General features: G+C 45.4%; 1 protein-coding gene across 3 annotated transcripts in view; it reads left to right on the top strand.

Moving 5' to 3' along the window:
• The window catches only part of SPECC1 (sperm antigen with calponin homology and coiled-coil domains 1), a 337,615-nt gene that overhangs the window by 260,517 nt on the left and 62,490 nt on the right, over nt 1–14,608 (top strand). For all 3 annotated transcript variants that reach the window (XM_008270674.5, XM_008270675.5, XM_008270676.5), the window contains one exon: nt 7,486–7,588. In XM_008270674.5, coding sequence (XP_008268896.3) covers nt 7,486–7,588 — 103 coding nt within the window. The remainder of the gene's footprint in view (nt 1–7,485; nt 7,589–14,608) is intronic.

Raw genomic sequence — 14,608 nt, 5'->3', positions numbered from 1 at the left:
TTCAACAGCTCTAAAAGGAGAGCCCTAGACAAGAGTATGTGCAACAGGGCCAGCGTTGTGGCATAGCAGGTAAAACCCCTGCCTTTGATGCCAGCATCCCAAACAGGCACTGGTTTGTGTCCCAGCTGCTCTATTTCAAATCCAGCTTCTTGCTAACGGCCTGAGAAAGCAGCAGAAGATGGCCCAAGCACTAAGGTCCCTGCCATCCATGTGGGTGGCAGACCAGGCTATGGCCTGGCCCAGCCTTGGCCATTGTGGCCCCTTGGGGAGTGAACCAGTAGATGGAAGACCTCTCTCTCTCTCTCTCTCCAATTCTGACTTTCAAATAAATAAGTCTTTAAAAACAAAAAACAACATTGTGCAGAACGAAATACAGAGTTATTTAGAAAGGAATAAGCAAGTACTTGGTGGGATTGTTGATTGGATCAGAAAGTTGAGAAGCATCCTGAGCGAGCTGTGGAGCAGGGTTCAGGGAGTGTCCAGGGTTCATGAGGGCAGTCACTACGTGTTGTGCAGGTGGACGGGTGACTAGTGCAGCGCAGCTGGGATTGCACGTGGTCTTCAATGCCGAGGAAGAGGTTAGACTTGCTCTGGTAAAATGGTGGAGCAGCACTAGGACTGAGGGATTGAGTTTTCGTTTTTGAGCAGTGGTGCTCTAAGGTGGGACCTGAACTTTAAGGGTGGTTGATCAGAACACAATGGCATTTAAGAAGCAATAGGGAAGCATTTTGAAACCAGTATTTAAAAAGGAATTTAGCAGGGACATGAAGGATGTGGTAGAAGAGGGAGAGAAGAACAGCAAGGCTGGCAGGCAGTCACAGAGAGCCTAATCATTGCTCCGGTGCCTCTATACCTTCTCCCTTTCAGAGCCCCTGGTCATGCAGGCCACAGAAGCCCCAGCAGCTGCGTCCTTGCTTCCCTGTGTCTTCCCTGCCTCTCTGGGTTGGTTAGTCTTCTGAGGCAGTGAGTGCATCCTGCTGCAGGCCTCTCAGAAACCTCCTGTGGGTTTTTAAAAAAAAAAGATTTATTTATTTATTTATTTGAAAGGCAGAGTTACAGAGAGAGAGAGAGAGAGAGACCTTCCATCCACTGGTTCACTCCCCACTTAGCTGTAACAGCCAGAGCTGCGCTGATCCAAAGCCAGGAGCCAGGAGCTTCTTCCAGGTCTCCCACACGGGTGCAGGGGCCCAAGGACTTGGGCCATCCTCTACTGCTTTCCTAGGCCATAGCAGAGAGCTGGATTGGTAGTAGAGCAGCCGGGACTCAACCTGGTGCCCATATGGGATGCCGGCACTGAAGGCGTCAGCTTTACCCACTACACCACAGCACCAGCCCCTCCTGTGGCTTTGTCATCCACATTCATCCTGATCTTCCTGCCGCATCACCCCCCCTCACCTGTCAGAATGGCCCAGGCCTTCACCATCTGAGCCTGTTTTACTCCTGCTTCTGTAGTGCAGTTGGCCTTGCTCATCCACAGGTTCTGCATCAGCAGATTCAGCAAACATTGCATCAAAAATATTTGGGGGGGCCGGCGCCGTGGCTCAATAGGCTAATCCTCCACCTTGCGGCGCCGGCACACCGGGTTCTAGTCCCGGTTGGGGCGCCGGATTCTGTCCCGGTTGCCCCTCTTCCAGGCCAGCTCTCTGCTATGGCCAGGGAGTGCAGTGGAGGATGGCCCAGGTGCTTGGGCCCTGCACCCCATGGGAGACCAGGAAAAGCACCTGGATCCTGGCTCCTGCCATCGGATCAGCGCGGTGCACCGGCTGCAGCGGCGGCCATTGGAGGGTGAACCAACGGCAAAGGAAGACCTTTCTCTCTGTCTCTCTCTCACTGTCCACTCTGCCTGTCAAAAAAAAAAATAAATAAATAAAAATAAAAATAAAAAAATAAAAAAAAAATATTTGGGGGAAAAAAAACTGTGTGTGTACTGAGCATGCAGAGACTTTTTTCAGAGCATAATTATACCCTAAACAGTACAGTAACAGTGAGTTACATGGCATCTACATTGTGTTAGGTGTTGTAAGTACTCTAGAGGTATTTAAAGCATATAGGAGGGTGTGCATAGGTTCTATGCAAATACTATGCCATTTGTCCTCAGGTTTTTATATTGTTGGAGAGGTGGAGGGCTGTCCTGGGATCAGTCCCCTGAGTGTAGCAAAGGACAACTGTATTCTCAGTATGAGCATCTCTGATCACAGATCTTTGTGAGGTTCTGGATTGAATTGCCTTCCTTTTGTCCTTTCACACTCCTACACACTGCTTCTCTTTCAAGGTCAAGCCTTCCACAGAGTTGTAGCTAACCACTCTGGTGTCTTAGGCTCATTTGGGTATTTAATTCCTGTACTGCCTTGTGCTGTGAATAACGATTGCATGACACATGCCTGGGTCCCCAGTGAGTCTATTGTTTAGTGGACAGTAAATTTTTCTTCTTAGTTTCTGTGTCTTTTGTGCCAGCCATTTACACTTGTTACACACATAGTATTTCACTCACTAGATAATGATAAATGAGTGGATTGATTAATATACCAAATTGTCCACTCTAAGAGTAATAGCTCTTTAATAAATATTATTAGTAACATGGGTGTTTTTAAAAGATTTATGAAGGTCTGAATAAGTTCAGATCTTGTCATACTTTATGGTGTAGCCTGTATTTGGACCCAGAGAGATGAAGTCATTTGTTTCAGCAGTTAAAGTTCCAGATGTGGGGCCGGCATTGGGGTGTAGTGGGTAAAGCTGCTGCCTCTGACCACAGCATCCCATATGGAGGATGGTTCGAGACCTGGCTGCTCCACTTCCAATCCAGCTCCCTGCTAATGCACCTGGGCAAGCAGCATAAAATGGCCCAAGTGCTTGGGCCCCTGCACCACATGGGAGACCCGGAAGAAGCTCCTGGCTCCTGGCTTCAGCCTGGCCCAGCTCTGGCCGTTGCAGCCATTTGGGAAGTAAACCAGTGGATGGGAGAGCTCTCTCTCTCTCTCTCTCTCTCTCTCTCTGTGTGTGTGTGTGTCCTTCTCTCTTTGTAACTCTGCCTTTCATATAAATAAATAAAATTTCACCCCCCAAAAAAAGTTCCAGATGTTACATATTGCCCTGTTTACATGCAAAAGATTTAAATATCAAAAAATATTTTAAGGATCAGAGTCACTGCTATTCTGAAACTTCCCATTTCTTTGTGCCAGAAATACATACAGAAAGACTATATGTATATAAATTTGCCATTTATATTATACCTTTTGTTAGAAAGGGTACATTATCGGGGCCTGCGCTGTGGCATAGCAGGTTAAAGCCCTGGCCTGAAGTGCTGGCATCCCATATGGGCGCCTGTTCTAGTCCCGGCTGCTCCTCTTCCGATCCAGCTCTCTGCTATGGTCTGGGAAAGCAGTAGAAGATGGCCCAAGTCCTTGGGCCCCTGCACCCCTATGGGAGACCCAGAAGAAGCTCCTGACTCCTGGCTTTGGATCAGCTCTGGCTGTTGCAGTCATTTGGGGAGTGAACCAGTGGATGAAAGACCTCTCTCTCTCTCTCTCTCTCTCTGCCTCTGCCTTTCAAATAAATAAAGAAATCTTTTTAAAAAATTACCTATTTTAGGCCGGTGCCGCGGCTCACTAGGCTAATCCTCCGCCTTGCGGCGCCGGCACACCGGGTTCTAGTCCCGGTCGGGGCACCGGATTCTGTCCCGGTTGCCCCTCTTCCAGGCCAGCTCTCTGCTGTGGCCAGGGAGTGCAGTGGAGGATGGCCCAGGTGCTTGGGCCCTGCACCCCATGGGAGACCAGGAAAAGCACCTGGCTCCTGGCTCCTGCCATCGGATCAGCGCGGTGCGCCGGCCGCAACGCGCCGGCCGCGGCGGCCATTGGAGGGTGAACCAACAGCAAAGGAAGACCTTTCTCTCTCTCTCACTGTCCACTCTGCCTGTCAAAAAAAAAAAAAAAAAAAAGGAATGTCTTGTGAGGGACAGGGATTTAGGCCAGTGGTTAAGATGCCCCTGTCTCATTATCTGAGTTTTCCTGGGTTTGATATCTGGTGCCACCTCCCAGTTCCAGCTTCCTGCTAGTGCAGACCATGGGTGGCAGCTGTGATGGCTCAAGTACTTGGATCCCTGCTAGCCACGTGGGAGATCTAGCTTGAGTTCCCAGCTGCCTCTGAGCTTTGGCCCATCCCACACCCAGCCATCACAGGCATTTGAGGAATGAACCAGCGAGTGGGAGCTTGTGCGCACTCTCTCTCTCTCTCCCTCAGATTGAAAAGAAAACTATCTGGTGACTGTTTCAGTCATTCATTTATACTGTAACTCTTTCCCAAACTTTCATTTCAGTCTGCTCTAATTTGACTCTGATTTGTCAGAAACTTAGTTCCTGGGCCGGCGCAGTGGCTCGCTTGGTTAATCCTCTGCCTGTGTTGCCAACATCCTATATGGGCGCTGGGTTCTAGTCCCGATTGCTCCTCTTCCACTCCAGCTCTCTGCTGTGGCCCGGGAGTGCAGTGAAAGATGGCCCAAGTGCTCGGGCCCCTGCACCTGCATGGGAGACCAGGAAGAAGCACCTGGCTCCTGGCTTCGGATCGGTGCAGCGCACTGGCCCTGGTGGCCATTTGGGGGGTGAACCAACGGAAGGAAGACCTTTCTCTCTGTCTCTCTCTCTCACTAACTTAAAAAAAAAAAAAAAAAAAAAAAAAAAAAAGTTAGTTCCAAAGGATGACATTAAGCCCAGGCGTGGTAAACACAGGCAGAATCACCATGACTGTGGCAGTAACAGCAACCCTGGCCAAAGAAATGCATGGACTTGACTTCACAAATCTGCCGTGTGCCTGGAAAAGCAGTCACCAAATTAGGCAAGCAGAATTTAAATTCAAGTATGAACTGTTTTTTCTTTAAATCTCTCTTAGTTCCTCTTGCTGAGGTCTCAAATCATCCAATTAATCTTTTCAAAATCATTTAAAATATTTTTACTAAATATGGGATGGTCACAAAAGACTAATAAAACAGGTGAAAGCTATACAGAGTAATCATATAATGGAGATCCACTTCAATTCCCACCTCTTAGTTTAAGGAAAAGTAAATTGTTACCTTTGTAGTGTCCTGTCATCCCCCTTCACATTTCCCTGGCCTCACTCCTCCTTCCCAGGTAACCACCGTTCTGAAGTGGATGTTTGTCTTCTCTCTCTTCTCCTTGCCACCTTACCACACACAAGCAGTACAAACAATTATTACTCATCCATGTTATTACATAATTTATTAATTTTTCTTGCTGTCTATATTCCATTGCTTGACTATACTTTGACTATAATTGTCCATTTACCCATTGATGCACATTTGACTGTTTATAACTTTTTACTATCATAGAAAGCATTGCTATGAACATTCTGATGACATTTGAGGGGTCTTCAAAAAGTTCTTGGAAATGCGTGTTACGAAAAAATGCATAGATTTCAAAATTTTTTGTACTAAAACCTTTTGTTTTTCCCATGAACTTTTTTTTTTTTAAGAGACAGATAGAGACAGAGAACCAGCTCCCATTTGCTGGTTCACTCTCCAAATGCCTACAGCAGCCAAGAGGCCAAAACTAGGAGCTAGAAACTCAACCCAGGTCTCCCTCATGGGGTGGCAGGAACCCAGCTACCAGAGCCATCACCACTGCCTCCAGGTGCACATTAGCAGGAACTGGTGCTGAGCATCCAACCCAGGCACCTTGACACAGGATGTGGGTTTCCGATTGCTAGACTAAATGCCTACCTCCCACAAATTTTCAGACATACCCTTGTATGAGAGGTTTCAAAACATTTGTGGAAAAGAATGAAAAGATGATGCCATTTTTCAAGAAATTTTTGAGGCACAGTTGGATATCGTAGGAGTCAATTCAGATTTCTTAAATCGTTACCTGCTACCCTGCATGCTCCAGATACACAGCACTTGGGCCACTCTGTTTATTTTCCTGCTCTATTGCACGTGGTGTTAGGGAAACAGAGTACTGTACTCAAATACCATAGGTGTATAGTTCTGATTTCATGTTACTCATGACTGGAGAAATTGTATGATCTTAAGTTTTTGAATAAGTTTGGCTAACATAAAACTTGTATAATGTGTATTGATAAAATACTGAAGATGGGCACCTGAACTTTTGCTCTTAGAATGCTCGGATATGGGGCTGCCACTGTGGTGCAGAGGGTTAAGCTGCTGCTTGCTGCACCTGCATCCCACATGGGTGCCAGTTTGTATCCTGGCTGCTTCCTGCTAATGGCCTGGGAAAAGCAGCAGAAGATAGCCCAAGTGTTTGGACCTCTGCCACCCACTTGGGAGGCTTGGATGAAGCTCCTGGCTCCTGATTTCAGCCTGACTCAGCCCTGGCCATTGTAGCCATCTGGGGAGAGAACCAGTGGTTGGAGACCCAGATGAAGCTCCTGACTCCTGGCTCCTGGCTTCAGCCTGGCCTGGCCCTGGCCATTTTGGCCATTTTGGGAGTAAATCAGTGGATGGAAGATCTTTCTGTGTGTCCTTCTCTCTCTCTCTAAATCTGCTTTTCAAATAAATAAATCTTTAAATTTTTTTTAAAAAAATGAAAGATATTAGTAAGATCACTTAAGCTTTGGGTAAATCAGGTACTCAGAAATGAGTTAATATACCACTAACTGAGAAGTATGAATACCCCCTTAGTGTGTACAAAACCCCTCTTGAGAGTCATTTTCTGTTAGATTTCCCTCTTTTCCTCCCCATTCCCTTCACCTCCATGTAAGCAATTTTCTTTAATCTGCCTTTCCAATCTACCTTTTTATGTTATTTAAATATAGATGGAGCCTAAATAATGTGCTTTTGTATAGTTGCCTTTAATTTAAATTTTATTATACTGAGGTAAACAAATAAAAGGCTAGATGATCAACAGATCAATTTTAAAATTAAACAAAACTCTCCCTAGAGTTAGGATACTGAAGAAGCACAATCTAGCTCTTCTTTCATATCATGAGACAGAATAAAATATATAATTAAAATGACAAATTTGATTATTTCTTTAATATCTTGCTGGATACCCCCTAAACTTTTACTTTTTTAAAAAATATTTATTTATTTATTTGAAAGGCAGAGTTACAGAGAGGCAGACACACACACACACACACACACACACACAGAGAGAGAGAGAGAGAGAGATTCTTCCATCTGCTGGTTTACTCCTCAGATGGCTGCAATAGCTGGAGCTTCACTGATCCAAAACCAGGAGCCAGGAGCTTCTTCCAGGTTTCCCACACAGGTGCAGGGGCCCAAAGACTTAGGCCACCCTCTGTTGCTTCCCCAGGCAATAGCAGAGAGCTGGATCGGAAGTGGAGTAGCTGGGACTAGAACCTTTGCCCATATGGGATGCCGGCGCTGTAGGCGGTGACCTTACCCGCTACACCACAGTGCTGGCCCCACTTTTACTTTTTAGTTATTTATTTCTTGTATACTTGAAGGTTCAGAAAATTAGAATCCCCTCCTCACTGTGTGCTCTTGTTTCTAACCAGCGTGGAAAGAAGAGACCCTCTGGCAGCCTTGGCTCGGGAATATGGCGGCTCCAAGCGCAATGCGCTCCTGAAATGGTGCCAGAAGAAGACGGAAGGTTATGCGGTAAGGGACAAACGCAGCTAATTTTCAGCCAGACTTGGGTGGTCGTGGTCCTGTGCCAGGATGTGCTCCATGTGTGTACCTGCTTGGTGGGCCAGCATGCGTTGAACTCTCAGCTTTCTGTAGCCCTAGGCCGAACTTCCGGAGAGGGTTTGATACTTGCTGTGCACTGCACAAAGGCCCCCAGATGAGGAGGTCTACAGTCCATCCCACAGACCATATCCCTAAGTGCACAGCTGCATCTTCTACAGGAAGGGAGCCTCTTTCTTTACCCGTAAGACACAAGCTCTGCAAGCAGTGCCAGCAGGCTGCATTCACCCACAGGAGACAGCTTCTGCTGTGCCGTCCTCCTATGGAGGATGCAGAGGCCTCTCATACATGAGCCTCCAAAATGTTTCCAAATTGTTCTTTTCTTAGAGAGCTGTTTGCATTTGGTTTAGTAAGAGTTTTAGGTTTTACTGGAACAGTATTTATTTTCTGTGACAAAGAAGTAATACCTGATAGAAGTTTAAGCTTTTGTATTATGAGATTCTGTATATAGAGATAGAAGCACATGAAGTATACATTAGAGTTTCATAAATAATTGTGACATGAAAACCCATGCAGTCACCACTGCCAACTAGAAATAGAGCACTGCCAGTTCCCACAAACCTTTGATAAGATTTTGCAAACCTGGGGCCGCCGTTGTGTAGCAGGTTAAGACACCGCCTGCAGCACTGGCATTCACATGGGCACCGGTTCAACTCCTGGCTGCTTCACTTCCAATCCAGCTCCCTGCTGATGCTCCTGAGAGAGCAGAGGATGCCCTGAGTGTTTGGGTCCCTGCACCCATGTGAGAGACCCAGAAGAACCTCTTGCCTCCTGGCTTTGGCCTGGCCCAGCCCAGCTATTGTGTCCATTTGGGGTGTGAACCAGTGGATGGGAGATTTCTCTCTCTCTCTCTCTGTAACTCTGCCTTTCGAATAAATAGGATAAATAGTATAAAAATAGGAAAATTAAAAAAAAAGACTTTGCAATCCTAACCTCTCTGTACTCTTTACGACAACTATTGACCTTAAATTCTTTTCATTAGAGTTTCTGTAAAAATGTGCATCCATAAATGCTGTTAGTTTTGCCTCCATTTGAATTTTATATAAATAAATAGAAAATTCTATAATATTTGCATCTGGTATTTTGTATACACTATATAATTAGATTTACCCATTTTGTTGCATTTAGCTATAGTTTGTCATTTTATTTAACATTTAGTGAGCCATTGTATGAGTAATAGCATTATTTATCCACTCTATTGTTGATGAACAAATGAGTTATTTCTAATTTGGAACAATTATAAATAGTGCTGGCATGTGCTTGTAGATGTCTGTTGTTGTCTATGCTGGATATATACCTAAGAATTGAATTACTGGACCACAGGGTGTGCGTATGTTCAAAGGTGGTAAATAATGCCAAACAGATTTCTGAAAATCTATTTATGAGAGTTCCATTTCTCTACATTCTCACCCATGGGCATTCTGGTAATTGAATGGTAGTATCTCATTATGGTTTTGATTTGCATTTTCCTGTTGGCTATGAGTTGAGCACCATTTCATGTACTAATTGGCTATCTGAATGGTCTCTTTTGGTGTGTTCCTGCTCAAGTCTTTTTGCCTAATTCTGAAAATCAAATTGTCTCTCTTTCCCTCATTGCTTTTAGGAGCTTTTTTCTTTATTCTGGATGCAAGTCCTTTGTGAAGTAGATGTGTAACAAATCTCCCAGTATGGCTTGAATTTTCACTCTCTTGATGACAGAAGTTCTTCATTTTAATTAAGTCTGTCTCTTGTCTCTGGTGGTTAGTGGGTTTTTTTGTATCCTATTTAAACAACCATTGTTTAATCCTAGGTCAGGAAGATACTGTCCTATGTGTTCTTTGTTTTACCTGTTATACTACATAGAGTAAAATTGCCAACCCCTACTTCATTCTTCTCTCTCAGGCCCACCTTCCCATACCTTTACGCTATTTTGCTAACACTTCTTAAGATTCTGACACCATGCTGGGTCTCCTAGAGTGATAAACATTTAAGAAGTGCAGGGTGGGAAGTGGGGTTGGGGCCACACCGTGGCCCCTGCATTACAAAATAAAGCCCTGGATATCATCAAAAAAAAAAAAAAAAAAAAAAAGATTCTGACACCATAACACTCCCTTCCCAACCTCAAGGTTTTAGAGATGGGAGGACAGAGGAAAAAAAGCAACTAACGAGAAAATGGGTCCTGAGACCCAGCCCAGACAGTAGAGAAGCAGAACTGAGCTTCTCCTTGTAAAGGCAGCCGTCAGGTGACCGAGAGGCAAATCTACCCAGCAGTACAAGTATCCTTGTATCTCTGACGTTACTTTTTCATTTTATGTTAAAAAAAGAAAAAAGAGAAAGAGAAAGAAGAGAACTAGGGACTTCCAAAGTACACGTTTGCCTCTGACCCACTGTTTATTCTTTGGGTGACTGTGTGCACGCTGACCCAGCCCATGGTAAGGGCCAGATGGGCCGTGGGTGAAGCCTCCTCAGCAGTCAGCGTCCAGAGCGTGTCAGCACCCTGCTGAGGACGTGGAAAACAAAAGGAGGCCAGAGAGGGAGAGCTGATGACAGGAGGCTTCAGCATAAAAGCAGTAGGAATGGTAATGGAAAACTGAAGAAGCCAGTCACAAAGCATCGTCAGTCAGGAATGAGTGGCCCAGCCGAGCCGCGGCTGGCAGGCGACCGCACCATTGCTTCCCAACTCACAGAAATGGATGGAGAGCGGATATAAAAAGACAATTAAAATTTGTGGAAGGAATGTACCCTTGTGATGTAACACTGTTATAATTAGATTGCAGGGAGGAGATAAACAGTAAGATATTTCCAGTCAGAATCATAAGAATAATATGTCCAGCTATAGTGAGTTTTGTGGTTCTTTTTCTGAACATCTTGAATTAGTTTTCACAACATTTTGCATTGATGAAACCCAAGACTCAATTTGCCTGAAGGGTGTTTTTCATTCATTGTTAAAGCTCTGTAAAACTTCAGAGAGAAATGTAAATGTGTCTGCTTTATTGACTTTGCACAGGATATTATTTGTCCACACCTGTTTGTCTAAGGCAACTTGTAAGCTTGTTCTCTCAGAATTAGGAAGCCAAAGATAAATTGTTGGTGGCTCAGAAGAATCCCAGTCTTTTGAAAACTAGTAGCCATGTGTGTTTTGACTTTAAATGGCTTCTTATACCTCACTACAGTATAACGTGATGAATAAAGCCCTCATATGTTAATCCATTAATGATTTTCGTTGAGCAACATATTCAGTGCCAAGAAATGTTTTAGGTTTTGGGATTTCATCAGTGAGTGTTTTCATAAAATTTACATTCTCACAGAGAATAACAAAAAGTGAAATATGTGCTCTGTTGGAAGGGGTGTGTGCTGTGGAGAAAAGTAAAGCCGGGAAGGAGGATTGGGAACGTTGGGTGTTTAGATCCAATTTTAATGCAGTAGTCAGGGGCATTGTCATTTGTGTGATGGCCCACCTCACCTAAAGGACTTTGGCTTTTGCATCGAGGTTGATTTCACAACAGGTAACAGGCTTGGAGGATCCAGAGTGTTTATTTCAGATTTATGGTACTGTAATGAAATACCCAAGGCAGCTAACTTAATGAAAAGAAAGGGTTTATTCAGTTTTGGGGGTTTAAGTCCCATATTTGGTGGCCCCATTGGTTTGGCCTCTGTGAGGGCACCAGATGGCCATGGTGGAGTACGTGCAGAGGAAGTTCACATGGTGAGCCAGGAACCAGAGTGAGCAGCTGGGCCTGATTCAGGCTTTTAGAACCAATCCTCACTCGAGAGCGACCTTCCTGCCATCACCCCCTCAGTGACCTCCCAGTCGGCCCGCCACCCAAACACCATCACTGAGCTAAATTTTCACCCTTTTCATACTGTAGCTTATGACCTTGGAGTTCAAAGCATAGCAGAGCAAGGAAGTCATCCCTTTCATGACTGCATCAGTTGAAGTGAGGTGGCCATTCCAATTCTGAGCACAGAAAGGTGAAGTAGTAGTCGGACCCACGTACTGAGTCCCGGGTTCAGCTCCTGGTGTGTTGACGTAGTCCCAAGATTGAGATCAAGCAAAGAATGTGAGCGTACCCTTGCTATGAACAAGGCCCTCACTGAGTGTGAAGTAGCTGTCCTGGAAGAGGACACCCTTCCAGACATTCTGCTGAACCCAGACGCCCTTGCATATTTTTTTGAATAATTCAGACTCCCAGAAAGGCCCTGAAAATTATTTTCTGTCTCAAAATTTGGTGTTCCTTACACCTGTTAGCTGTATTCCAAGCCAATCATAGACCTGACCCAGGGAGCCTCTACCTCTTTCTTTTTGTTTACTTTATTTTTCTATTTTTTTAATTCTTATCTATTTTTAGCTCCTAGTTTTGTGTTATGACAGAGACATTTCCATCTCTAATGAAATTGCCAGTAAGAATTCTGAAGGGGTAGAAAACTAAGATGGTAGAAAAGACAGGCAGGATCTCTTTTTTTAAGATCTATGTATTATTTATTTGAAAGGCAGAGTTAGAGAGAGAGAAGGAGAGACAGAGGTCTTCCATCCACTTCTGTTCCCATGTGACCACAGCAGCCAGGACTGAGCCAGGCTGAAGCCAGGAGCCAGGAACTTCTGGGTGCAGAGGCCCACATGGTGCAGGAGCCCACATGGTGCAGGGGCCCATGCTCTGTTTTCCCAGGCTGTTAGCAGGAAGCTGGAATGGAAGTGAAGCAGCTGGGATTCAAACCAGCAGTCAAATGGGATGCTGGTGCTGCAGGCTGAGGATTCAACCTGCTGAGCAACAGCATGGGCCCCAGACAGGCAGGATCTTAAGAATGACCCACAGTGACCCTCATCCTTATATAATCTCCTCTCCTTTGGCAAAAGGGAGATTATCCAGGTGTACCTCAGCTAACCATGAGCACCCCTTAAAAGCTGAGTTTTCTTTGGCTTGTGAGAACAGAGGGAGATTCCAGGTATAAGAATGATTCGAGGCCGGCGCCGCAGCTCACTAGGCTAATCCTCCGCCTTGCGGCGCCGGCACACCGGGTTCTAGTCCCGGTCTGGACGCCGGATTCTGTCCCAGTTGCCCCTCTTCCAGGCCAGCTCTCTGCTGTGGCCCGGGAAGGCAGTGGAGGATGGCCCAAGTGCTTGGGCCCTGCACCCCGTGGGAGACCAGGATAAGTACCTGGCTCCTGCCATCGGATCAGCGCGGTGCACCAGCCGCGGCGGCCATTGGAGGGTGAACCAATGGGAAAGGAAGACCTTTCTCTCTGTCTCTCTCTCTCACTGTCCACTCTGCCTTGCCTGTCAAAAAAAAAAAAAAGAATGATTCGATGCACTGTGTGTTAGGGGTTTGAAGATTATAGAAGGGCCCCTGTGTGACAGCAAGGACAGGGACTTTCTAGCACTAAAGCATTGGCTCCCAGGTCATCCTGATGCCCGGAAAATGCCATGTGGAACACTCTGAAGTTTTGAATTGACAGCTGCAGGTGCTACAGGGTCCTTTGTCTCTTCTCTCTGTCTTGCTGCCCTTGACCTATAATACACTGATGAATGTGTGGAATTCACTCTAAATCTCTCCAAATCTTGTCACGTCCCAAGTAGCATGACAAGGCACAGCCGCCTCTCACACCTCCACTGGTGGCACCTTGGCTGCATGCTTGGGGCCCTGCCACACACTGGACTCTGCAGCCAATGCTGGTGACTAAGCAAGGGTCAGATGGGGGGAGGCCCCTATATCTCAGAATTAGATCAATAACTTTTAGCAAGTGTTAACAGGCTGAGCTTGAAACTGTTAAAGACCTCTGGTTTCAGGTGTCAAGTTAGAACGTTAGAGGACTAATGTAGTAGAAAGAAAGATGTAAAATGATACCAAAGCTTATGGGAATCTTTTTTTTTAAGATTTACATATTTATTTGAAAGGCAGAGTTACAGGGGGTGGGGAAAGAGCGAGATCGAGATCTTTTCTCTACTGGTTTACTCCCTAAATGGCTGCAACAGGTGGGGCTGATCCAGGTCGAAGCCAGGAGCCAGGAACTCCATCTGGGTCTCCCACGTGGGTACAGGGGCCCAAGTACTTGGACCATCTTTTGTTGCTTTCCCAGGTGTATTAGCAGGGAGCTGTATCAGAAGTAGTTTGGATAGAAGTATTTTTTGGCCAAGTATATTTTTTAGTGGTTTCATCAGTCATCTAATTGGTTTACTTCTGCTGTGTAGTATATTATCACAGGTTTATGGGGCCAGCATTGTGGCAGAACAGGTTAAGCCACTGTCTGCGATAATGACATCCATTTGAGAGCTGGTTCATGTCCCGACTCCTCCACTTCTGATCCAGTCCCCTGCTAACATGCCTGGGAAAGCAGCAGCAGATGACCCAAGTACTTGGGACCCTACACCCATGTGGAGACCCAGATGGAGTTCCTGACTCCTGGCTTCGATTTGACTGAACCCCAGATCTCATGGCCATTTGGGGAGTGTACCAGTAGATGGAAGACCTGTGTGTGTGTGTGTATGTGTGTGTGTGTCTTTCCTTTTCTTTGTAACTCTGCATTTCAAATAAGTGAATAAATCTTAAAAATAAGTTATCACAGATTTAGCAACGTAAAACATCCCTGTTTGGGTTCACAGTAGGTCTGAAGTCCAGCATTGTGTGGCCGGGTTCTACAAGGCTGCCATAGGTGTGTCCCTGGATGCTCTCGGAAGAACCTGCTTCTGAGCTCATTCCAGTTGTTGACAGGTCCCTGGTAGTTGTAAGATCAAGGTCCCTGTTTTCTTTTTCTTTTTTTTTATTTAATAAACAAACAATATATTTTTTTCTTTGAACTCAGCTTTTTAAAAATTCATTTATGTATTTGAAAGGCAGAGTTACAGAGAAAGAAACAGAGAAAAAGATATCTATCTATTGGCCACTCCTGAAATGGCCTCAACAGCTGGGGCTGGGCCAGGTCAAAACCAGGAACCAGGAGCTTCTTCTGGGTCTTCAA

This window comes from Oryctolagus cuniculus, chromosome 17 (genome assembly GCF_051225735.1).
Source record: "Oryctolagus cuniculus isolate XC-2025 breed Fujian yellow rabbit chromosome 17, ASM5122573v1, whole genome shotgun sequence".
In the NCBI taxonomy this organism is placed as follows: Eukaryota; Metazoa; Chordata; class Mammalia; order Lagomorpha; family Leporidae; genus Oryctolagus; species Oryctolagus cuniculus.
The sequence above is the reverse complement of the archived record's forward strand: the minus strand, read 5'-3'. Positions and strand labels throughout refer to the sequence as shown.